Genomic DNA, 26852 nt, shown 5'->3' with positions numbered 1-26852 from the left:
TGGTTGGGATATAAAGTGTAGAGGTACATAATTCTAAAAGAATCCTGTAGGGGGTAGGGGACAAGAGGGTGGGTTAAAGAGAACCCAGGGCTTTGCACATACTAGGCCATCTACACTGAGCTACACCCCCAGCTAAACTTTTAGATTTTTATTTTTTTTTTTCCGAGACAGGGTTTCTCTGTAGCTTTGGAGGCTGGGAGTCCTGGAACTCCCTCTGTACACAGGGCTGGCCTCAAACTCACAGAGATCCACCTGTCTCTGCCTCCCAAGAGCTGGGATTAAAGGCATGAGCCACTACTGCCCAGCTGCAAAAATTTTAAGTTCAAATGAAAGTAAAGGACTGAAAATATATCTCAGGAGTAGGAGCCCTCACCTACCATGTGTAAGGCCCTAGGTTCAATCCCCAGTATATGGGAGGGTACAAAGCAGGGTGGAGTTAAAACTGAAATAAAGAAATGAAAGCAGAAGAAAGCTGGTGGGAGAGGCAGGAGGAGTACGTTCAAGGTCAACCTGAAACTTCAACTTTGTGTCAAAGTAAGAAAGCAAGCAGGAGAGACACTTCAACTTGAAACTCTCTTTGGTCCTAAGGGCAGAAGCAAAGAGTCCAGACAGTCCAGGACGACTAGAAAAGTGCAAACTGCAAAACAGGAAATAGCTCTTGGCTAGCTGTCAGGGAACTGTGAACTGCTGCAAATTCAATCTATTTTAATTTTGAGTTTCTTTCTTAAAACTCAAGAGTCTGTGCAAGACCCTGGTTCAACCCAGCGCCGCAAAACAAACACAGCCCCTAACCTAGCAAATTATTTAGATGTCTGCTACTAAAACATGCCTTGGCCCAAGCCTTTAATCACTCTAGATCTCTTGTGTCCTATTTCTGGGAGTGTGATAGCTTTACCCACAGCCATATTTACTGTCTTGTCCCTATGGCTGAACATCACCCTCAACTATCTTTTTATTTTTAAAAAGACACACAGTCTCACTGTGTTGCCTGGGCTGGCTGCCAAGTCCTGAGCTCAAGTGACCCTCTTATCTCAGATCAAGGAGGAGCAACCAAGCTGTATGTACCTACATCTCACCATCATTTCCAAAGGTCAAGCATGACACTATGTTACAACTCTATGCATAGGAACCATCTCTCTCCAAACATCCTGTGCGCTCTTGAGCATGCAGGGACCCCAATTCCAACATTCTTGCTTCCTCCAATGCCTTGCCTACAGTAAGCTCTCAAACAGCTACTGAATGATCAAGAAAAGTACTTACCAGTTTCTTCAGGCATCTTATACATGGCCCGGATTATACATCCAACCTAAGGTTAGACAACAACCTCATTTTTAAAAGGCATTATCTAAAGACAGAAGAGCTTAGAAAATCAAGCTTTTTAAACACTGGAGGCAGATTTCCATAGAAAGAAGAAAAATAATTTATTCCAAATTCCAAAGATGTAGAAGTAAGAAATTCATCCTGAAAATAGAGCTTGGTGTTTATCTGCTGTGGTAGAGCTTCTCTTGGGCAGGCACTCCTGACTGCTTCCACTGAGTCTTACTTGTCTTGAAGCAACCTTAAACACATCGCTGACTCTCAAGTTGTGAGCTGGCAAGAGCCATATTCAAAGCCATGGGCTTCAGGACAAGAGTAACAGATTTCTCAGAACAGCATCTTTTCTCTCAGCAGAGTGCAGACACATCTCACAAAGTCAGCTAAGTAGGCACATAATTCATCAGAATGTAAAAAAGGAGAGGGAAAAAAATACTGTATGCAGAGGAAGATCTTCAAGTGAAGGCAGGTAACAATGCCCAAAGTAGGCTATTGAAGAAGGTGGTCTGGGTGTGGAGGTGATTTTGCATCTAGAAGGCATTCTCTCTGTGACCTGCAAAACAAAACATTCCTGTTACTTAAGATCCTCCAACATCTAGATCCTTCACCTTTCTTCAAAAGAGCAGAAAGGGGCCTGGAGAGGTGGCTTAGCAGTTAAGAAAACTGGCTGCTCTTCCAGGGGTTGTGGGTTCAATTCCCAGAACACACACGGAAGCATACAACCATCTGTAACTCCACTCCTAGGGGACCTGATGGCCTCTTCTAGCCATTGAGGACCTTACACACACATGGCACACAGACAAACAAGCTGACAAAACCCCAAATATATAAAATTTAAGAAATGGGGGAAATTAAAAGTAGCCAGGGCTACAGCACACATGCAACCAAATACCCTTACATATAAAATTTAAAAATGGGGGCAAGAAAGAGAAAGAGCAGAAAGTAGGAAATTAGTCAGGCCTGTAATCCCTGAGACTGAAGAAGGAATCATAAGGCTGGTCTAAGCAATTTAGTGAGGTCTTCTCTCAAAATAAAAAGTGAGCCAGATGTGGTGACACACACCTTTAATCCCAGTACTCAGGAGGCAGAGGCAGGCGTATCTCTGTGAATCTGAGGCCAGTTTGGGCAATACAGTGAGATTGTCTCTTCTCCTCTCCCAACGCAAAGTTAACCAGGTCAGTACTTTAAAATCAAACCTCAGATGATGACCAGACTTACTCATCACACAGGTTTGGGCATGTTCTAGAAGAGGTCCAATTACCAAGGACATCACTATCATACAACTACAAAAACAAAAATGTGGCTTACCAAAAACAGGAAAAGAAAAAGGCTGACTAACCAAGCTCGAATTTGGTGAGCTCCGGAGCTCTTCACTTCCCCCCTCAGTGCAAGCACCTGGTAGCCAATATGGGCACTCTCCGTTCTGCCTTTGCTGGCCCACTGACTAGCAAGCTCCTCGTCTTACCCCTTGAACTCCAGGCTGCCTTTCAGGCTGTTCCGCATTCTGACTACCCCAGGCACAGGTGACAATGACAACACCACCCAGGTAAAGATGGCAAATGCTTAATGTCAGCATCTCTACACACTGGCTGCTCAGTAGGGGGAGGGTGTCCTCACAGTAGACAGCTCTGGGGCTACACAGATGGCTCATTAGTTAAGAGTGCATGCTGCCAGGCTGGAGAGGTGGCTAGGCAAGGCTCACAACCAAAAAGACAAGATGCCTGCTGCTCTTCCAGGACCCAAGTTCGGTTCCTGACAACCTCACCAGGAAGCTCACAATCACCTTCTGGGGGCCCATTAAGTCCCACTGCAGAAGACGGCAAACAGCATGCATTCAACTCAAGATTTAATGAGAGGCAGACCTGGGGCTGTGGCTCCCTGGCAGAGAGCGTGACAGAGGGCATGCTCAGTGTGCCCTGGACCCTGAGTTCGATCCCCAACACTAGAAAAACAGAAGGGCAAGTGGAATAACTCAAGGATTGTTTTTTACGGTGCACTAGGAGAGCAGCACCAGGTCAAGGTGGCCACTGCCAGAACAAGACTGTCTCTTATAGTCTCCGATGACTTTCTGAGCCTGCCTGGGCTGGTAGAACAGCTGCTCTGCAGAAACTGTTCCAGGCAATGATCAAGCTGACCTGAAAGTGCAGATGTTTCTGTGGGAATCTTCTATGAAGAACACACTGACAGGCCTCCTTACTCTGTGAACTTCTTTAAGGTTTACTTTTATTATCCTGTGCGCGCGCGTGCGTGTATGATGAGGGGAGTATGTGCTCATGTAGTTCAACTGCCCTCAGGGTCCAGAAGAGGGCACTGGATCTCCTTAAACTGAAATTGCAAGAGGTCGTGAGTGGTGTAGTATGGTCCTGAGATTTGAACTTGGGTCCTCTGTAAGAATAAAACACACTCTTAACCTCTTAAGCATCTCTCCAGCCCTTCTTTTTGATTTTTTTTTTTTTTTACAAAGAATCACAACAAGGGAAAGTTGACTTTCACTTTTGTTGTTGTTGTTTGAGACATGGTTTCTCTGTGTAGCCTTGGCTGACCTGGAATTCACTCTGTAGACTAAACTGGCCTCGAACTTACAGAGATTCTCCTGCCTATGCCTCCCAAGTGGGCCTTCACTTTTTAATAAACACACACAACACCTACTTTTTATTCAACCTCAATGACAACAGTTGAACTACAGTTGAACTACAGTGTGGGACTATGAGGCATGGCGCTGTGGTCAGCAACAGCTGATCTACAATTAAGTGTGGTACTACAAGGCTGTGGTTGGATGAGCCCATGAGGAAGCACAGAATCTTCTCCATGATGTGTAAATAGTTAGCTGTGGATGGAGCTGGAACAATCAATGCAAAGTGCACAGTGTTGTTCTGTAAAACAAGGGAATCACTATAGTAACCAACAGATAAAACTGAGAATGGTGATGGTGTGTGCTGGCCGGGGGTGGGGGTTGGGGTGGCAGACTGAAAAAATAACATAAAAATACCAAGGCCAGAATGAAGACCTCCATTTAAGAAAGGATATTGAATGAATGTGTCTGCTTGTTTTTTGTTTCTAAATCTTTTGTACAAATTTAGATAAATTTTTCAACTAACTATTATAATATGCAAAGGTAGTCTTATTCAAGCACAAGAGCTAAGCCAGTCAAAGGCACAGGCATTTAACTATTCAAGACAATGTACCAGTGAGTGGCTAAAAATTAGAAAGCTAAATGCATGTAGAGATGAAAGAACTCAGACACAGTGGTCAGGGCCAGGCACTTGGGAGGCAGAGGCAGGAAGATTTCTGTGAGTTCAAGGCCAGCCTGGTTTACAGAGTGAGTGCTAGAACTGCCAGGGCCACACAGGGCCCTGTATTGAAGAAAAGACAAAGGGAGGAAGAAAGAAAGAAAGAAAGAAAGGAAGGAAGGAAGGAAGGAAGGAAGGAAGGAAGGAAGAAAACAAAATAAAAAAGAAACAGTGGCTATGAAGTAAGCACAATAGGCAGGCTGAGCCCTGAAACATCTGAAGCATGAAGAGATGGTAAGAGCTAAAGCAAAGCTAGCACCATATCCAGCTGATCTGCCTTCTAAGTGACATAAATGGGGTACAAGAGCTGCGTATGCTAGTGAGGTAACAACACGAAAACTGCAGGCCTGGAACCACCAGGTCAAGAGCAAAGGGTCGGCAAGAAAGGAGGCAAAGGAGGTTCCACATCCTATAGTACATCTCAAGGGATACGCTGCCACTAAAACTAGATACTCAGGTTAAAATGACACAAACTGAGCCCGCTATAGCTAGAAGCTACTGCTCAAAGCTTCTAGGCATACAGCAGTCTTTCTTAAAAAGAAGTGTGCTGAGGCTGAAGGGATAGCTTAGTGTTGGCTGCTTTCACAGAGAGCCTGAGTTCAGCTCCCAGCACCCACATGGCAGCTCAGAACTGCCTGCAACACAACACCAGTTCCAGAGGATCTGATGCCTTCTTCTGGCCTCAGACACTCCACAAATGTGATGCACAGAAAGATACAGGCAAAGAACTCACACATATAATTGTGAGTGAGTGTGAGAGTGTGAGAGTGTGTGTGTGTGTGTGTGTGTGTGTGTGTTTATATGCATGCTGAGAATACTGCTCAGTTCTGTACTGAACATTTGAAACTAACTTGCATTTAAAGAAATAACAGGGAAAGGAACAAATTAGATGACAAGTGTCCTGCCACTCAGCCAGTAAATCATGCCTTTGTTCTTCAGATCATATTTTCAAACTACAGTCTGTTCTTCAGCTGTCTTAAAACAGCCATGAAGTTCTGAGGAAAAAGCCATAGCTAGCACTCGAGCTGACTGGCTGACAATGTTCACGTGAAGGGGCAAGGGCATAGTCACCTCAGTGCCTGGGCACTGTGGAGCATGTCTTCATCCTCAAGGCCAGTGGTACTTCAGATACCAGATGGTTTCATTTTTCAATTGTGGTCCAAAGAGAGGATTGAGCTGGGCCAGAATTGCAATCAGCCAACTAAAATTCGATGGGGAGGAACAAGAGCAAAAAGTAGTGAAATTGGCTAGAACATAACCATTTTCATACACAGTGGAAACCCATGTTAGTTCAACTTCAATGCATTCCATTCTGATCAAGGCTTCGCTACACACCGTGCTCCTGGGAGACAGCTGAGAGGAGAACATTTCCCAGGTTGCACTGTGCCTTCATGGGAGATGAAGTAGGGAGGTTCCATCACAGCTGAGTCACTGCCTTTCCTCAATGACATCATCATGGTGCCAAGTATGTGAGCTTTCCCAAATTCACGACATCCTTTCCACCAAGCCTGTTCACCTTCTCACATTTGTCACCATCACAACTTCCTTTCATCTTCTCCAGTGTGCAGACATTAAGGTACTAGTTTAGGGGTGCAGCTAAGACCTGATTTTAGCCCACCGGGTTCCTAAGCACCGTCACAATAAAACATGGCAAAGCATTTCCTGGGTCCCACTATACTGATCCAAATGGGTATTTACTTCCTGAATCTAAATTACAAGGTATGTCTCTATACACACAAACTAGAGAGGAAGTACAAGTGTCTCGTTTTATCTCAGAAACTGCAGCAACACGGTTAGCTTTAAATTTTTCACATGCTCTTCGGAGTTCCGATGAGGTAATTCATGAGCTGAATGAATGGAAGTTGAGAACTACCAAGTAAGGTCGAAAGCAAGAAATAAAAGAAAAGCAGGTGTCTGGCTATTCAACCATTTTGCTTTGCTTATTGAACAAATATTTAATGAGCAATTACTAGCTCCCAGGTCCCAGTGACACAGGGAAGATAGTATGTCACTCTCCTGGGAGATCCTATGTAATATCAGGTGGTAACTGCTACATAGAGAAGAAAAGCAGGGGAAAGGGATGGAAATGGGGATAGGGGGATGGGGCAGGAAAGGAGGAAATTTCCACAGAGACCAGAATGATGCTGAATCCACACTGCCTTTAGTTCCTATGTGAAACCCGGGAGTCCATTAGAAAGTCTCTGTGATGGGCAGCAGAAGGGGTAAGTGTTGGGGTGCAAGTACCGATAAACAGAAGATTGAGTTTCCCTGGCATTCCCCATGCTATCGATCCTCTCGCATGTACATTAGGGAGCTGCCTCTTTCAAACTCCCCTCCAGGATGGGGACCAGCCAAACCCAACTAGGCCATTATCAGTTGGGTCTTTTCCTCCTTTGGCCGCCATTTTTGGAATCCTTTCAATCTAAAGACCAAAAGGCCAGCTCTGACTGCCAATGCAGAGAAGCAGCCAGTTCAGCATTGGGGGCTGGTGCCCACAGACAAAAAAATATCTGCCTTCCCAGCCCACAAAAGGTCGTTCTGTGATGAGAAATGTGATACAGGAAAAAACCAGGCCAAAACAGATACCTTAAGCTGATTCACTTTACAAACAAAAAGTTAATTCAGATGAGATTCCCTGATCACCCTCAGAACTAGAGGATTAAACATAAACACAACACCAAGCCTGTCAGTAAGGCTACGCGTACGCACACACGCATGCGCACTGTGTGGAGGGGCCGGACAACACAGGCAGACACTGCATTGCAGAAGAGCTCTGAGGCCAAAGAGTCATGGAAAATTCCATCCAAGTCCAGGGTTTCCCCAAGCCCAGCAGGAGATACAAGCTGCCCTGAGGAAGAGCCCTGTGCTCCATAGGACTGACCTAACTGGCAGCACTTAGAATCATCAAATTATGAAGATACATTAGCCCCCACACTGTCCCCACGGCATTTCCTTGCCAAGGGTGTGAAGTAAGCAATAAAAGGACACATGGTTCAGTGGTTAAGGGCAAACGGGGCTCTCGTAGAGGACCCAGGCTTGGTTCCCAGCATCCACAGTGGGTAGTTCACCACTGCCTTGAAAGTTCAAATCCAGATGTGATGACCCTCTTCTGGTCTCTGCAGACACACACACACATGCAGGCAGGCACATAACACTGGTACTTCAGTGGAGGGGCTGTCTCAGCTGCATAGGCAGCCATCCAGGCCCTTTTCTGAAAAACCCTTAGGAAGGTCAGAAGAGAAAATTATGAGTGCTGTGGTAAGGGACAGGCTGGTTGAAATTTTTTACTAGTAGCACAACTAACAAACTTTACTGTGAAGACTGCCTATAGAAAGACAATACTCCTTTTTTACAGAGATATTTCAAATAAGAGCAATAAAATAGAGACAGACTATGCTCAAGGCCAGAGCATATTTGACCTTTGACCCTTGCCTTTAATCTTATCCCTTTCTTAGCTATAATCTGTGGCTTCCTGTAGCACTCACCAACAAGGTTTTGAGGTTTATTTATAGTCAAGACAAATGCCTTAACTTCCCTAGACTGGAGCCACTTCTACCCTGCCACCTGCAGCTTAAGGACCCATCCTATGGTCTCATTTATTACAAGAATTAAAAAAAAAAAAAAAAACCCACAGTTCCTGGAAAGCTATCAAAAACACATATAGCTATTGTTAAGACACAATCATGAGACAGGGTCTTATGTAGCCCAGGCTACTCCTTTACGTATGATCCACACCTCCCCAGGTGCTGGGACCAAAGGTGCACTATCACACCCACCAGACACTGCTGTTCCCCAGAAACCCCACACTCACGTGTTGAGTGTGTACTGAAGAGGTCTCTCTCAATGCCCACGCTTAGATCTATGCTAAAAACCTGTCTTGATAAACACCAACTTTTTCTTCATATTGACTCATCCTAAAATTCTTTTTTTTTTGGTTTTTTGAGATAGGGCTTTTCTGTACAGCTCTGCAGAACTCATCTGCAGAACAGGTTGGAACTCAGAGATCCTCCTGCCTCTGCCTCCTGAGTGCTGGGATTAAAGGGGTACACCCTGGGATTAGGATCTTCCAGTTGATCCTAAAATTCTTTACAATAGGCTGGCCACGAATGACTCTTGAGAGAGGGTCTCTGAAAGAACTCTTCAGGCACCTGCAGGACGTGGTGTATCACCATGCTGTTCTAATGCAGTTTAGGAGTCTGAGGTGGAGGCAGGCTAAGTGATTTCTAGATGTTCACAATACTAAGTATGCAGAAGCAGGCAGCAGGTGACCAGAAACTAGGCCAATCTAATGCTGTTCTGTGGACGGCTAGCCTTTGTGGTGCTTTAAGTGAGGTCAAGAGTTTAGCTAGGTCTAAACTCTTGAAGTAAGAATACACAGCTTTTGGTGCCCGCCCATGGAAAAGAATAAGTATCAGTCACAAGAATGAATAAACATCACTTTTCTCTCTCAAGACAGTCTTTGGAAGTTTCCAGATTCACACACCCTCCCCATCCTGCAGTTTTTTTTGGGGGTGGGTCTCATTATGTTGCCCAGGCTGGTTTCAAAGTTCTAGGCTCAAGGTATCCTCCTGAGTAAAAACTATATTACCACCCACCATCCATTCAGCTTGTAATGATGGGATAATTGGTTTGGTTTGGTTTTTCAAACAGTTTGAAAGATAGAAAGACAGAGCCCAGGGCTTTGTGCATGGTAAACAAGCACTCAAATACTGAGCCCCAGCCACAGCCCTTGACACTGTTTCCAATGTTTTGAATGAAGGAAAAAGAAAAAGTTAATTTCAACTCCCACCACAACACATATACACACCAGAAAACAAATCCTGTTAGGAAAATGCCTCGAGAAACAGTACAGGCTATTTCATTTGAAATTTTAGCGGAATTTTCCCTCTCTCACCAGCTGACTGGACTCAGTGCCTGCCCTTCTCACTACCCACAGACTTAAAGTTTCCCTTTAGCTGATAAACACACAGAGCACTGGAAGGAAGAAAGCAGCCTGCTGTGACCTGATGACGCCAGGGGAGGAAGGGCCTGTGTTCTGGCGGATCCCTGCCTTGTTGTGTAACCAGAAGGAACGAACTGTACCCTTCCGCTTGCCCAAACTGTTCCACATGGCTCCACAGCCCGAAGGCCTAATGACCATCAGCTGAGAGGCTTCTGGAGGACAGCGGTGACACAGCAGCAGTTAGGGGAGCTGTAGAACTGGGGTGGACCCAGTGCAAACCCAAGCTCCTCTTTTGGGGAGTTACTGGGTTGAAAGTAGGATCTACAGATGCTAGGTAAGCGCTCTATTACTGAGATACACTCCCAGCCTACTATTACTATTATTATTATTATTATTTTGAGATAAGGTCTTGCTAAATTACCCAGGCTATTCTTGAATTCCCTACCCCACAATCATTTCCAGGGGTCATAACCATGTTGGGCTCTGAGGATGCCAAGATACCAGGGATGGCAAAAGACTGTGCTCCCCACAGACAGGCCAGTGGCCCCCAGCCCAGCTGGGAGAGTTCTCCAAGCACAGAATACATTACTTTGCCAGGAAGCTGTACCCAGTTCTCAAATCCGGCTTAGTAGTTTTGATCTACATGAAGAAGGAGGAACAGGGAATATGGGTGTGGCCTAGTTCCTAGTGAAGCACATGTAGGACCTTGTCAACTTCCTTGATGGAATGGGGAAAGTCCGGCCAGTATGGCTCCTCTGTCCACAGTCCTCCTAGTATGGGCCATGACAGGAGTGACCTCTGCCGGTGGATACCTTATAGCAGAACATTGCCTTGTCCTGGCTCCCTTCCTGAAGGGTTAGGGTTAGGGTTAGGGTTAGGGGTTAGGGTTAGCTGACTACATGGAATTCTGTCTCCAACCTAATGACACAAACATCTTGAAAGGCAGGGATGCTACGTTGAAGTTACTAGAAAATAGAGAGATTTAGTACCAAAGTGGGATTTTAACTCTTAAGTATCACAAATGCTGGTGGAATGGCTCTAGGCAAGTGACCTTACAACCAAAGTCTGTCCCCACTTGTAAATACTTACCTCTAAGTATTAGAGGCTCTGTGGTGGCTGGTAAGCAGAAGTTTAAAATAACCCCATGCTTCTTGCTTTCTGGGTAGATTTCTGTGGTATCCCCCATGTTTCCCATGTTACCTCCAACATGCATGCCCTACACGGGGAATGTGACAGATGCTCCTGTAGACTGCATCACACCATAGATCAGGCTCAAAGAAAGGGAGAGTATCTTCCTGGGTAGACCTGAGGTGATCAAGTAATGTCTGAGAAGGAACAGGCCTGCCCGCCAAAGACATGGACAAGCAACTGCCTGGGTTATAACCTCACACACAACCTTTCAGTCAGTATGTGGCAAGGATCTGTTATGGGTTCCCATACTGCCCCTTAAAATGAGCTCCACTTTTTGCTTTCTAAAAGACAGCTGAGGGGAACTGTAGGCCTGGGCTGGAGGTCACTGGGTGGGTATGAGGACACTGAAAAGCTCCTAGGGGCTCTCTGATCTGGAAGTCCTTGGCCTGACAATGACATGGAACCAGAGCCCTGTGGGGCATGTGCTCCAGATCGGCACAGGGGCACCCCACCCTCCAGCCTGCCATCCAGGGCATGGCCTCCTGAATGATCCACAGCTTTAAACAACTCCGGCAGGCCTGGTATAATCAATGAACACTGCTCCTCTCTTGTAGCCTGCGCCATCCCCATCTGAATCCCATCTAAGGTTTTTCTTTCTTGGCTCTTCTCCTTCCTGCAAACCTGCTTCCCCTAGTGCTGGGAATGGAACCCATAGCTTCTTGCACGAAAGGCAAATGCTCCACCACTGAGGTACAACTCTGTAACTACTAAAGGGTGAACATGGGTCAGGAAGATGGTTCAGGTGAAGGTGCTTGCTGCCAACCTTACAACCTGAGCTTGACCGCCAGGACCAGAAACAATTCCTACAAGTTGTCCTCTGTCTCCGCTTGTTACTAAATAAATAAATCTGAGAAAATCCCTAAAGGGTGGAAAGAATCCCACACAAAGGAGATGCTGCTGCTGGCGTTCAAGATGGAGGGGCTGAATGGAATGTCAGTGACCTCTAGGGCAGGGTGGTGGCTAACTAATAGCCAGTGAGGAAATAGGGACTTCAGTCTTGTTACCACAAAGAACTAAATTCTGGCACAGCCTGAGGGCTTGGCAGAGAACCCCAAGCTCCAGATGAGAAGACGCAAACATGTTTTCTATTAACTGGCTGCCAACCTTACCACTGTGGCTCCTCTGCTAGCACAGGAATACACCCTCATTTTGCCAGTTTTAAACTTGAAATTTCATTCCTTTCTTCCCCCGGGACTTCAAAAAGACTCATTTTCTAAACTAGGTCTTTCAAACCAAAGTACCTACCAAGCCCTCGTTGTGTGCAAGGGACTGAAAAAATGGGGCTTCAAAATACCACTTGCCTGCTATATCACAGTGGAAAAGACTCTAATATATGCCTCCATAAAGCAGGTAATGATAGCATGCCGGGCCAGGCTCTGTGGTCTCTCCTCTCCTATATATAAACATCATAAATGTACCTTGGAGAGACATTAAGCAATTCTCAGGCGGAAAATTAAATGATGGCAATTATCCAGGGAGGGGAGTGAGGTGGCTGCAGGTGCTCTCCACGGCTGTTGGGTAGACAGATGAGCCTGGACTTTTCACCTACAGATTTTACCAGGCTGAGAAACACCAAAGCCCAGGGTCCTCCCAGAGCCACCAGTCTGAGAAACCACAAACATCACGCAGGAAAGCTGGAACCCCAAAGGTTTTTATTTTTGAATACTGAATTACTCGGGGAGAGGGACTAGGGAGACAGCTTCAGGTAGAGCAGCCCACTGCCCAGCCTGATAACTTGAGCTGATTTCCAAAACTCCTAAGGTGGAAGGAAAGAACTGACCCCTGAAGATTGTCTTCTGACCTCCACACACCTGCCCCATCCCAAATAAATACATTTAAAACATATTGAGAGAGGGTGGGCCGGGTGGTGACACAGCCTTTAATCCCAGCACTCGGGAGGCAGAGGCAAGTGGATCTCTGTGAGTTTGAGACCACAAGAGCAGTTCCAGGACAGCCTCCAAAGCCACAGAGAGATCCTGTCTCGAAAAAACACACCAAAAAAAAAAAAAAAAAGAAAAAGAAAAAGAAAGAAAGAAAGGAAGAAAGGAAGGAAGGAAGGAAGGAAGGAAGGAAAGAAGGAAGAAAGGAAGAAAGGAGGGGGGGAATTACTGGGAGACAGCTTAGCTATTAAAAGTACTTGCTGCTCTCTCCCAAAGGACCCAACCACACTGTGTGGCTCACAACCTCCTATAATTCAGCTCTAGCAAAGAAACTCATTGTATCGAGGGGATCCAATGCTCTCTTCTGTTCTCCACAGGTAATGTACTCACGTGCACAAATACACACACAATTAATTTGGTTTTTTTTTTTTTTTTTGAGACAGGGTTTCACTGTGTATCTCTGGCTGTTCTGGAACTCACTCTGCAGATAGAACAGGCTGGCCTCCAACTCAGAGATCCACCTGACTCTGCCTCCCTGAGTGCTGGGATTAAAGGCGTGTATCACCACTACCTGGCCACAATTAATTTTTAATTAATTTAATTTTTAATTTAAAAAGTGCAGTTAATATGTATGGTCTTAAAGAAAATTAAAAATCACTAACATTCAGTTAATCTTATTTGAAAGATGTGACAGGAAAAGAATAGAGGAACAGAAATCTGACGAAATAATCAAAACAATAAAGTAGCCTAAAGTTAGCATGCTAATAGTTACATTAAGCTTATATATTAAAAGACAAAGATTGCTGGGTATATACAACCACGTGCCACATGTCTGTAAATATAAGGCAACATACCTGCAATTCTAATACTTGGAAGGTGCAAGGCAGCCTGGACTATGCAGTCAGACTTGTCTCAACAAATTAAAACTAAATTAGACTAAAAGGCAAAGACCCTCAGCATTGACTAGGTCTACAGAGTGAGTTTCAGGCCAGTCAAGCTACAGAAGACCCTGTCTTTAAAGGAAAGGAGGAGAGAGAGAGAGAATATGCTCAATGACAGAACAGACAGTCAGGACAGGTAAAAAACTCATACATACATAGCAAAACTATTTTTGAATAAAAAAGCCGAAACTATTTAATGAAGCAAGGAAGTTCTCAAAAATCGGTAAGGCACAGAGTGGTAGTGCATGCCTGTAATCCTAACACTCAGAAGGCAGAGGCAGAAGGATCAGGAGTTCACAGCCAGCCTGGGATACCTCCTGAAACACTCTCAAAAAACAGACACAGCAAAGAAATGGTACAAGTGTTAGCAATGTAGCTGAGCAGTGGAGTGGGCAAGACGCTGGGTTCAGTCTCTAGCACTAAACAAGAAAAGAAAAATGACTGCCTGTCTTTATCAGGGAAACTGGGTCAGCCTTGACCTCGGTGCCAGCAGTCTAGGGGAGTAGCAGTGCCTAAATGCCCAAGCCTGGCACTGCCCAGAACTGTGGGGAGTGTGCACATCCAACCCTGACTAAGAGGTCATAGGAAATAAGCTCGAAGGTTCTCTTACCTTTGCTTACCCTGATTTTGCCAGAAATCCAAACCTCCCAGGTTCACCCACCACAACCTAAACCCCATGCCTTGGTATTTTCCACTGCAGCTTCCTCCCTCGTTCCTTCAAGCTCTCCCAAGCAGAAGGCAGACCACTCCTGGGCAATGAGATCAGAGACATTCCTGTGCTACTGTCGGACAGTTCCCCTCCATCTTGTGCAAAGGGGCTTCTCTAGGGAACATGCAGCTGGTTTCCCACCTACCAACCAGTCCAGCTTCCAATCACAGAGGCTGCTCTGGAGGCCTTTCTCTGCCACATTTTCATCTAAATAGTAATCCCATCTCACCTATGTGGGTCCTGTTCCAAGACACCCAGTAGACCCTGAGTCACTGATACCCAGCTTTAACCCACACAGCTCCCTAGGTTCACACACCAATGGGGACACTGAAATCATAAGCCAGACACAGGAGATCAGTAAGACAGAACACATCACAATGAGAGCTATGTGATCTCTCTCGAAAGAATCAAGACAAGTACTGGGCTGCGGTTGATTTTGAATGACTGGAACTATGGTCAGTAAAGGCTCAGGAAAGAGAGACGACCATGTGATATCTCAGCGCTGGTACTGCTCACTTCTCTCTTTTTCTCTCTATCCCTTCCTTCAGGTCAGTGTTTCTTAACACTGGCACTACTGACATTTTGGAACACAAACTTGTCAGAAGCAAGGCAGAGGTGTCCTGGGCAGAACACAATGTTGATTTATCAGCACCCTTGGCTTTTACCCAAGGTGCCAATGGGAGTGCCAATGCAGCACCTCCCCAAGAGCCCATTCACCAATCACAAGGTGCCATGCTTTCGTGGCTCACTACCCACACAAACTAAATAAATAAGACAGTCAGGGAAGTGAAATGCAATAGGATAATTTTACCTGGAGCTACTTGAAGCTAATTTTAGAGTACGGTAGCCATACTGTGGTTACGTCTGAAATGGTGGTCATCTCTAAGACACAGGATGAACAAGATTTGCTTCAAAATAATCTGAGGTAGAACATGAGGGGGTGAAATGAGCTTGCCTGTGAGCTGGTAACTTTTAAAAGTGGGAAAATTAGAGAGAGAATACAGTAGGTTTAGAAAGTCAAAATCGAGCTGGCCATGACTTTTTAATCCCCGTGCTTGGAAGGCAGAGGCAGCTGAATCTCTGTGAGTTGAGGCTAGCCCAGTCTACACGGTGAATTCTAAGCCAGACAGGGCTACAGGGAAACCCTATCCCAAACAAAATGAACTTGATGATGACACACGAATTTGCGCTTCCCTCTTCAGCTACTGTAAGATACTACTCCTCTTTGCCAGACTGCCACCATAGAGTCTTTTCCCCGCTCTAGCCAAAATACATAGAAAAAAGTGAACTCCATCCAACCCATCATCAAAGTTTAGTGTCAGCATAGCCAGACACCACGAGATCATTTAGCACCTGTAAGACAGATCTAAAGCCTTGCTTAGGAGTCACTGAAGGGGTGTACAGAAAGCCAAGAGTCTCGGTAGGAGTCTCTCCTCATTTACACAAACTTCATTAAAATCCTTATGCAGAAGCCCCAGGACATTACACATTCACGGGTGCCAAGGCATGAGGGTCCTGGCATTTCATCTCAGGATGGATTGAAATTGCTGTTTTCTGCTCATGGTGGCACTAAACTAAGAAGGCCAGGGAGCCAGACCAGAGCCATGACAGGTTTGTAACGGCCCCTGCCAGGGGCAAGGCCTTAGTTTCCATTTGTTGGAGGTAACTGGAGCTGAGCAAACAGTTCTCCAGTAGAACCACAACTCAGAGGCAATCAGTCAACCTTCCGTTGGCTCAGTAGAGGACAACAGTCTCCTGATGGCTAAAGGTACCTTTCCCTACCCTGCCACTGAAAAGCCCCTAACCATTCAGCCTCCCACCAGTCAGCCCCTCCCCCAGCCAGCCCCCAGACTAATCTTTCCTCTACCAATCAGCCTCAGATGAATCAATCCCTCCTCCCTGGAATTCCCCTAACTCCACTTAAAAGCTTGTGACCTTCTTTGGGGGTTGATATTTGCCACCCCCAACATTGGATTAAATAAAGCGCTCTTGTTTATTACATATGTGACTGTTGTTCTTTTCTTGGGGGGGGGCTTCTCTCAGACCCTAACATGAACAATTCTGTGGCCATCACCATTTTCACACACTACACACACACACACACACACACACACACACACCCAGCCACATCAGCTAAGACTCGGGGAGCTAGATGATGTTCTGTGAAAAGAGAATGACAGGTTCTACACTCTGGCTCAGGCCTGGAACCCCGAACCTGGGAACACCCAGTGTCATCCCTGTGAAAACACCCTGAGAAGCAACTTAGGAGAGAAAGGGTTTCCGTTAGCTCACAATGCCAGGTTGTAGTCTGTTAGAGCAAGGAGGCAAGGCAACAAGGACTGAAAGCAGCTGGTGTGGGCCAGTCGGGAGCGAGTGAATGCCTGGGTGCCTCCTGCTCGGCTCACTTTCTCCACTCTCCTCTAGTCTAGGGCCCAAGCCAAGCACTCCCTGTGCAGGCCTCATTCAGGGTGGGCCTTCCAATTAAAGACACTTCCCAAGGCATGCCCACTAACCCAATCCAAACAATTCCTCACTGAGACTCTATGTCCAGGATATTCTAGATTATATGACAAGTTGCAGAACAGAGAGGCTGAGGCAGGAGGACTGTTGTAAATGTGAGGACAACCTGGGTTACACAGTAAGCTCCAGTGAGATTTCAACAAGAAAGAAAACCAGCAAGGAAACCCGTAAAGGGGTAACTTTCTAGTGTGTGCTCTGTTTTAGTAGTGTAAAAGAGAAGAAATCGCATGCCCTTTCAAGCACTTTGTGGTAGTTATTTGCTCCAAGGTTAAGACTCAGTTTTAATCTTGGTCCATATTATTCAGGAAAGGAGAGAGTAGAGTGTGGACAACTTTGGGAAACATCTTTAAAAGAGCTCAATGCTGTCCAGCCACTTCTGTCTTTTCAATGATTGAAGAACAGTGTCCCAAGTGTGCTGAGGGGAAAAGTTAGCTTTCACTCAATAATTTATATAATCTATTCAGACAGATGCCAGTTGTTAGATTTGGATACAGCTTATAATAATTTTTTACAAAAACTATCCTTGCTTAATCTGATCATAATTCTAGTTCCACTTCTGTTCATCAGATAAACAATAGTCTACTCCAAAATTTAAGTTGAAGAACAAGTTACTGGGGAAAAGTATTTCTATTTTTGTTTCCACAGAAAATGAAAAGATGTGGATTCCTTCCAGACTAATGTGGTTTGATCACACCAGACCGCCTGAAACAGAGTACAAGCTGATCCTACATTCCAAACAACTGGACAAAACAGCCCTACAGACTACAGCTAGGATATCTGAATCTTCTTCGAATCCCCCAAGACAGCGCCCCTTACCAGCAGGAAGTAGTTTGGAAAGAACGACGCCCAAATTCCCAAATATTGTGTATAAATGTTTGTTTTCATTTAATTGGACTTTGTTATATAAAATTAAATAATAAATAAATAAATAAATAAACAATAGTCTAAAGAAGGAATGAGTGGAGAAGCGTATGCCTTTAATTCCAGCACTTAGGGGTAGAGGTAGGCAAATCTCTGTGAGTTCCAGGCCAGCAAGGGCTACAGAGTGAGACTGTGCTCAAGGGTAATTTTTTTATATATTTATTATTACCTATTTATAATATATATAGAGGGGGGAGGAGAGGAGAGAACAACTTTATTTGGGGATGGGGGCTCAGTGTATATAAGGCCCTGGATTCAGTCTTTAGTACCACACCTCAATAATAAAAGAAGCAGGTTAGAGGGAAAAAATGGCTCAGCAGCTAAGAGCACTTGCTAGAGAAAAAGAAAAAAAGAAAAGAAAAGCTACTTCATATTTTAGCTGGGCAGTGGTGGTGTATGCCTTTGGTCCCAGCCTTCAAGAGGCAGATCTCTGAGAGTTTGAGGCCAATCTGGTGTAAAGAGTGAGTTCCAGGACACTCTGTTTTCTAAAACAAACAAACAAAGAAAGAAAAGAGAACTTGCTGCTCTTCTATGGAACCAGACTTGATTCCCAGCACACACATGGTGGCTTAAAGCCACCCGTAGCCCCAGTGCCAGAGAATCTAAGGCCGTTCTTGGCCTCTGTGAGCACTGCACTCACATGGGGCACAGAAACAGGCAGGCAAAGCACCCGTATGTGTAAAACAATAAGAAATGTTTTACCTTAACAAAGTCATTACATTCAAGTAAAATATAGTGTAAGTGAAAAGAGTACATTTAAATACTTACGTCACAATAGTAAGATATCAAGTAGTATAATTATAAGTTCCAGATAATTATAAGCTTAACATTTACAGCAATTAAATTACATTTGTGTTCCCATCTGCCAGCTCTTACCCAACACAATGAGCACTTGGGAATGTGAAATTCTGAGCATATTCAATTTGAGGATACAATTTGTACATATTAAACAAATATAAACAAGTGCCAATGACCTATAATGTTTCGATGAACACATTAAAAGTACCAGGAATAATGTTTTTGTTTGTTTCTTTTTGTTTTTCGAGACAGGGTTTCTCTGTAGCTTTGGAGCCTGTCCTAGAACTTGCTCTGTAGACCAGGCTAGCTTTGAACTCACAGAAATCCACCTGTCTTTATGTCCCTAGTGCAGGATCCAAGGTGTGCACCACCACCACCCAGCAAGAATAACTGTTTTTAAGACGAATTATGTAGAAGAGATGAGATACTTACAAGAGATAGCAGCAAACAGAACAGGTCACCAACATGGTGATAATAACTCTAAAAAAGAAAAAGAAAAGGCCGTTATTAGACAGAGTGAATATGCAGACCTTGTAGAATAGTTTACATCCCTGCACGCTCTCCTGGGCTGTAGGACTGTGTACCAAGAAAATGGACCAGCAGTTAATCCAAACATCCAATACAACACAGTGCGCACAGAACGCAAGTTTAAGTACAAAATCAAACATCTGTCTTTAAAGGAATGTGTTGGTGCCACAGTTTGATTGGAAACTGAGATGTCTGTTTTAATAGAACTACCACATTTGATAGTATTCCTGGCAGTGAATTATGCCCACTTTTGGGCATATACTCAAAGGAGACACACTCACACCACAAGAACATTTGCTCAACTATGTTCATAGCAACATTATTCATAATAGCCAGAACTTGGAAACAACCTAGATACCCCTCAGCAGAAGAATGGATAAAGAAAATGTGGTACATTTACACAATGGGGTACTACTCAGTGGTAAGAAACAATGGCATCCTGAAATTTGCAGGCAAATGGAGGGAACTAGAATAAACCATCCTGAGTGAAGTAACCCAGACCCAGAAAGACAAATATGGTATGTACTCACTCATAAGTGGATATTAGACATAAAACAAAGAATAACTAGCTTACAATCCACAACCCCAGAGAAGCGTGAACCCTCTTCTAGAAACAGATGGAAGTAGATGCAGAAATCCACAACTAACCATTGGGTTGAGCTCCTGGAGTACAACTGAAGTGAGGTAGGAGTGATAATATGAACAAAGGAGTCAAGACCATGATGGGGAAACCCACAGAATCAGCTGACCTGAGCTAGTGAGAGATCACTGACTCAGGTCTGACAAATGGGAAATTTGCATAAGACCTTAATATAGGTGACAATGGTGCAACTGGGACAATACGTGAGGCCACTGGCAGTGGGTCCAAGATCTAACTCTAATGCACAAACTGACTTAGTGGAGCCCACTCTATATGGAGAGACACCATGCCCAGCATAGACACAGGGGTGTGGGGGTGGAGAGGTGCCTTAGTCCTGCCTCAACGAGATGATGGGACAGACGTAGACTTCCTAGGGGAGGCCTTATCCTTTCTGAGGAGCAGGTGGAAGGTTGGGGAGGGGTAGGGGAAGTAAGAAGAGGGGATGTAGGGGGAACTGGGATTGGAATGTTAAAAAAAATAATAATAATAAGCTCACTACCTGCACCCCTCCCCATCTCTATTTATTTATGAGAAGTCAAAGTTGGGTCTCTGACCAGCAGAATTTCAGCATCTATTTTACTTTTATTTTATGGACATTATTATTTTGCCTGCATGTATGTCTATGATGGTGCTGGGTTCCTATGACTAAAGTTACAGACAGCTGTGAGCTGCCATGTGGGTGCTGGGAACTGAACCCTGGTCCTCTGGAAGAATAGCCAGTGCTCTTAACTGCTAAGTCATCTCTCCAGCCCAATTTTATCATTTCTAAAACAGAACTCATGCTTAGCACATCCTGCTCTTACAGAGGACCTGAGTTCAGTTCCCAGCCCTCACAACTGCCCTTAACTCCAGTTCCAGGGGATCCAATGCCTCTGGCTTCTATAGGTACCCACAAACATGTGCGAGCATACACACAAATTTGAAAACAACAAATCTTTAAAAATAATATATATATACATATGTATATATATACGTGTGTATATATATATATACATATATATATATTCTCTCTCTCTCTTTTTTTTTTGAGTAGACAGACCATCAGATATAATGGGGGTGAGGGGAGTTGGAGGCAACTCCACAAGTGCCTCCTTTGAGAAACTGCCTCTGTAACTTGCTAGGTACTTGAGTTAAAAATCCTAATTTTAAAACAAACAATAACACCAGAACTCATTATCCTCTCTAAGCACTCCCCTTCTGAAGCTTAGTTCCCAAGGCTGTAGTGTGGCTCAGTGGCAGAGCAAGCATGGGGAGTGCCCTGGGTATCATACACACACAGTACTCATAAGGACTGTCATCTCCCCTAATCAACTTTAACTCTGCCATCATCTGCTCCAGCCTCCCCTGTATGCCCACCCATGCTGTGGACTTGTCCTTTGCAGCATCTCCCTCCTTGGTGGATTTCTTTTTTTCCATTCACTTGATAGCAACAAAATTCACTGTTTGGTTAACTTATTTCAGGTAGATTCAAAACTTCCAGTCCTTTTATTCGCTCTATAATCAATCAGATCAATCTTTCAGAAATAGCCTTTTATTACACTCTTCAGTGAAGCCTATTTCCTGCAGGGGTGATTGCCATACCCTGGAGCAAACAGGACAAATGTCAGAAGGACAGCTTATTTTTGCTAAACCTTTAGAAGATCTGGGCATGAATTTCCTGTGGTTCGTCTATTGGTATATTCCTTCACCCCCACAATTCTACATGAAGTACCTGGGGTGTATCAGGCTCTAGAGCAACGCATAAGATTGATTTTAAATGTCTGTGCTCATCATTGGAGAGATGGCTCAAAGGTTAAGAGTACTGGCTGCTCTTTCAAAGGACCTAGATTTAGTTCCAGGCACTCACATAGTAGCTGTCTGTAACTCCAGTTCTAGGAGATCTGCTGCCCTCATCTGGTGTCTCTGGGAACTACATGCATGTGTTGCACAGGCATACATACAGACAAAAACTTCCACACACATGCAAAAAAAAAAAAAAAAAAAAAAAAATGTTAAAAGTCTATCCTGCCCTTCCCTGTGAAGTTTACAGGATGGGGGAGAGGGGAGGGCAGACAACACATAAGATGAACAACAGACAATTACCTATCATTAGCATATTGAGGGATCAGCAAGTGCTGACCCATGAAAATAAAGCAGGGGGAGGAAGACAGATGTGCAGGGGCTGTGGTGACCTTAAAGAGTGAAAAGGCCTTGGGAAGTGATGGAGTCTGACTGCAGACTTGTGTGAGTGAGGGCTCCCAGCAGTGGGACAGTAAACCCAGGCATGAGCTGAGAGGGGACTTGGAGGTTCAGAGGAAGGAGGTCTGGGTTGCTGAAACAAGACCAGCAAGACCAACGTGGCAGGCAGGAGGTGAAGTCAAGGAGTTTTATCCCAGAGCCTACCTACAACATTATCAGGAGGGACCTGAAGAAAACTGACAAAACCCTGTGTGACTTCTCCCATGATCTCTTATCTGGGTTGAGCTAGGCTGGGGGAAGAGAGACAAGGGGAAAAGGCAGGAGGGTGTGTACTCGGAGGCTGGGCCTTCAGAACAAGTGCAGAAGGCTCAGAGCAGTGTGGGTAGCAAGAGTCAGGCAGATCTTGGATGCATTTTATTTTTAACTATTTGAGTGTGGAGTGGGGGAGTGCACACAGTGCAGATGGTCATGGAGGCAGAGTGTTTGGATTGTCTGAAACTGGAGTTGTAGGTGGTGATGAACTGCCTGGTATGAGTCCTGGGAACCAAACTCTGGTCCTCTCCAAGAGCAAACGCTCTTAGCTGCTGAGCCACCTTTCCAGCACTTCTACACACATTTTAAAGACAAGGGAACATGACAGTTGTACAAAACAGTGAGGACCTACACAATCACTTATTCACCCAGCTGGCTGTGGTGGTGCACATCTGTAACCCTAGGCCAAGGTAGGAGGATGGCAAGTTTGAAGTTAGCCTAGGCTACATAAAGATGGACAGACAGAAGGCCAGTCTTCCAAACTCCAACTCTTCAACCCCCTCCTCCTGAAGGCTGGCGCCTTTACCCACCCTCTACTGTTCCCCCAACACATGTGCATGTCAGTTCCAAGTTTCTGCTCTTCCGTTCCTGAGCCTAGCTTAGAATCCCTTCTGTCTTCTCTCTTCCTCCCAAAGGTACCTTAGAGAATGGAAGTGGCTGAGAAGCCTTTGTATTACACACCTAACATTAGCTGCTGCAGGAAAATGCTCCCCTTCAAACACTGCCCCACAGGAGCTGCACACAGTCATGCCGACTGGAGAGTCATCGACTGCAATTTATTTTCAAATGTCTCAGCAATACATAATACATCTATATACACACATTCACAAAACAAACATGTACACATATATTGTGGTATATGGCCTTGGCACGTGACCTTTTAAAAAAGATTTATTTTGTATTTTTAATTATGTGTGCGAGTGCACAGATGAATGCAGGTGCCCATAGACACCAGAAGATCAAGTTCATTCCCTAGAGTTGGAGTTACAGGGTTTTGTCTGTTAATTTGTTTGTTTTATTTGTTTTGGTTTTGAGACAGGGTTTCTCTGTGTAGTCCCAGCTGTCCTGGAACTCAATCTGTAGTCCAGGCTGGCCTAAAACACAAGAGATTTGCCTGCCTCTGCCTCCTGAGTGCTCAGATTAAAGGAGCTGGCCACCACCACCTGGCTTTACAAGCAGTTTTGAACCACCTCACATGAGAACAGGGAACCGAACTCAGATCCTCCAGAAGAGCACTAAATTCACTTAACTTGCATGGTGTGCAAGAAGAAATCAGAGAACAATTTGTGGGGTTGTCAGACATGGATGGCAGCAAGCACCTTTACCCAGTGAGGCCAGTAGCCAGCCCTCAGTATGTGACTTTCTATACCCTTCAAGCTCCAAAATGTTGATGAAGCACTAACCCCTGTGTGCTCCCCACGTCTGGCAAGGAGAGCCCGAGAAGAGTTTGCCGCTTCTGGAGAATCTGTAGCTTCTAAAGAAAAGAGAGAGATCACAAAGGACAGGCATGGCCAGACTGTTCTGGCCAAGAGCAGGCACAGACAGGACCTGTGTCCTGACCATGTCCCACTGCAGGAAAAACCCAAGGAAGAGCAGAGGGCTGGCTCCCTGCTCACACAGGTTGGGAAGGGGCCTTGTCCCTCCAGCCACCTTGCTGTCTCGCCGGATCCTCATAGCCTCCTAACCACACCATTTTCCAAGCACCGTGGAAGGGAAAGCATCCAACACAGAGGTCCTCTTTGTTTCACTCCTCTTTTACACACTTCCTTATTTCCTTAATGAAAATTTCCTAATCCCTCAAATCAGAAAAGGTTTCCTGTACCAAACATTCGGTGTGGTGGCTGGGGATTCAGCTCAGTGGCAGAGTGCTTGCCTAGAAGGTGGGAGGCTCTGAGCTCACTCCCCAGCTATCCTCTCTCTGTCCTACCACCACACACATAGAGAAAAGAAATCACCGGGGTCCAAGAATCAGGCCAGTTCTTGCATAAATTTAAAAAAAATTTTTTTTTGATCTGTAATTTTTTTCTGGGTGTAAAAGGGAAATGGTATTAATTAACCCGGAAATGCCTGTGTTTCAGTAAATAAATAAATGGAACATGAGGAAGCTAACTAAATCTTCCAAGGTCACAGAGCTCAATCACCTTTCTAAGTCCTAGGAGGCACCATACACGGCCTGCTCAATCCTGCCAAGAGCAGGCAACACAGGAATGCAGTGGAGGCTGCGGACGAGGCCCAGATACTAGGTCACTGCAGACCAAACAGACTGAACAACTGGCTATAAACAACAGGGGTTTCAGTACTCTACCTAATGGGGTGGCACCTGCTGCAAAGGATGTGCAGACAGCAGAGTTTTAAGAAAGGAGTGGTCTGAACTCCAAATATTAGTAAGGGCTTTCCAGGGACACAGACCAGAAAGTCAGACAGTGATGGGATGAAACACAGTTGATATACACCCAACAGTGGCATTTTGTTGTCTTTAGCTCCAGGGGGGTGGTGGTGGGGTGCAATTGAATTCAGTTAATATAAATTACTTTAATAACAACAGAATTCTGATACCATATCAACTGCTGTAAATTGAAGATGATCCTATAGACCTACTAGCCAGAGGTGGGACTTGATGCTTATAAGTGATAGAAACTGACTTATCATTTCCCTTTAAAAAGTGATTTATTTGGGGGCTGGAAAAATGGCTCTTTGGTTAAGAGCACTTAATCTTCCAGAAACCTGGATTGAAATCCCAACACCCACATGGCAGCTCATAACTGTAGCCCCAATTCCAAGAGATCTGAAGCACTCTGTGGGCATTGCACACACAAGGTGCCCTTATATATATGCAGGCAAAACCTATACCATAAAATAAATAATAAATAAATCTTAAAAATGTTTTGCCTTTTTTTTAGGCTAATAGAAACAGCGTTTATTTTTAAAAGTCAGTATTTTCCAGACGGTAATAGAAGCCAATGCCACAAAACACACTAAAGCATCCTTTAATTAAAAAAAAAACGTCTGCCTCAGTACACATTGTCTATTCTGAGAAGTGCTGTGGCGCTAAGCACCATGCAGCCACCACTTACTGTCTGACCCATTAAAGCAAAGGACATTTCTGACAAACTATGGCTTCGGTATTGTCACCTCCACATGATCTTGAGCTGATATGGGAAAAATGATTGAAATTCAAAAAGGGGAACTAGAAAGAGGGTGTCCCCATGCTCCTCTGAAGAGGTCCGGTTTACACTATAATACAGAAGTTTATTTCCAAACAAAGAAAGCAACGTTTAGCAAAACCTTGGGTGGGGGAATGCAAATCTATCTTGGCCAACCAATGTAAATACTCGTTTACACGCAAGGGCAGGAGCGCCCTGGAAGGTATGACGCAGAGGTTTCTAAACAATACCTTCGGCTCCAGATGATTTAACCTCGCTTAGATCAGGCTCACATCCCCCTGGGTTGGGCCCACTAGACGTAAAGGCTGAGCTCAACACTATCTAGCATGCTTGTCAGAGTCCTCAACTGCGACAGCATCGGGGACGGAGAGGGCTATTTCTGTTTTCTCAGACCCCTTTCTTTGAAGTATGGGCAAAAAGCCTCCAGTGCGTGAAAGACAGGACCAAAGCAGTGAGACTGGCTCGGGAGGCGCCCTAACTTCTCCGCAGTCAATGTGCACACCTTCAGTCCATCAAGACAAAAAGCATTCCCTAAAAACCACTTCCGGGAGGGGCTGCCAGAGGTGACCTCTCGTTCCGGCCAGGGATACTGACAGGTTCCCAAGAGCGCATGCGATCCTCCCCTCTGTGGTCCTCCCCGCCTCATCCTCCCTCTGCAGTCCTCCACGCGTGGTCCTTCCCTCCGTGATCCTCCCGCCGTGCTCCTCCGCTCCCACCGCCTCGGGCCTGGCGTACTTACCCCCTGTTAGGACCCTTGGGGATAAACCAGGGCACGAGAAGGCCCACGAAGCCCCAGAAAACGCTCATCACGATCAGAGGCACAGTGAGGCCGTGGTACGCCATGCTTGTACCCCAGAAGGCGAACCACTCCGCTACCTCACTCTCGTCCCACCCGGAAGTGTCAACAGCGGTTCACGTGACCTGCGCGAGAAAGTCTCCGCCCCCTGCGCTTAGCGTGACTCGCCGTCGGACTCCACCCCTTGGCTCGGAGCCCCGCCCTCACCTGGCCTGTCTCAAGGCTGCAGTTTCTTGGAGATTGTCAGAGATGAGATGCTAGTTACCAGGGGATCAATAAGGTTTTTTTGTCAAGAATTTACACCTCACAGAAGAGGAAAGGGTTAAGATCTCCTGAGCATATTGGGAGCGGGAGAGGGGGCAGTGAGTGGAGAGGGAGTTAGGAGAAAGAGAAAGGGAGAAGAGGAGGGGAGAGGAGAACATGAGGGACCAGGAAGATTGAGTCTGGGGTGGGAGGTGGGGGAGAGGAATAGAGGAGAGCAAGAAAAGTGATACTATAATAGAGGGAGCCATTATAGGTTTGAAGAGAAAGCTAGCACTAGGGAAATGTCCAGAGACTTACAAGGATGACTCCAACTAACTGAGCAATAGTGGAGAGGCTCCCTTAAATGCCCTTCCCTGATATGGCATCCTAGAGCCTTCATTTAGAAGCAGACACCCACAGCTAAACACTGAGCCGAACTCCTGGAATCCAGTTGCAGAGAGGGAGAAGTGATGATGCAGAGAGGG

General features: G+C 45.3%; 1 protein-coding gene across 1 annotated transcript; it reads right to left on the bottom strand.

Annotated features, from left to right (window-relative positions):
• Nucleotides 1-1396: 1396 nt before the first annotated feature.
• Atp6v0e1 (ATPase H+ transporting V0 subunit e1) lies at nucleotides 1397-26241 on the bottom strand. Its single transcript, XM_051181005.1, has 4 exons — nucleotides 26068-26241; nucleotides 18939-18986; nucleotides 5676-5805; nucleotides 1397-1867 (listed from the first exon to the last, which is right to left on the bottom strand). The coding sequence occupies exons 1-3, from the start codon at nucleotides 26169-26171 to the stop codon at nucleotides 5712-5714; spliced, it is 246 nt and encodes an 81-aa protein (XP_051036962.1). The 5' UTR covers nucleotides 26172-26241; the 3' UTR covers nucleotides 1397-1867; nucleotides 5676-5711.
• Between the last annotated feature and the right edge of the window lie 611 nt (nucleotides 26242-26852).

This window comes from Phodopus roborovskii, unplaced genomic scaffold (genome assembly GCF_943737965.1).
Source record: "Phodopus roborovskii unplaced genomic scaffold, PHOROB, whole genome shotgun sequence".
NCBI lineage: Eukaryota > Metazoa > Chordata > Mammalia > Rodentia > Cricetidae > Phodopus > Phodopus roborovskii.
Note: the sequence above shows the minus strand (reverse complement) of the source record. Positions and strands in the feature narration are given on the sequence as shown.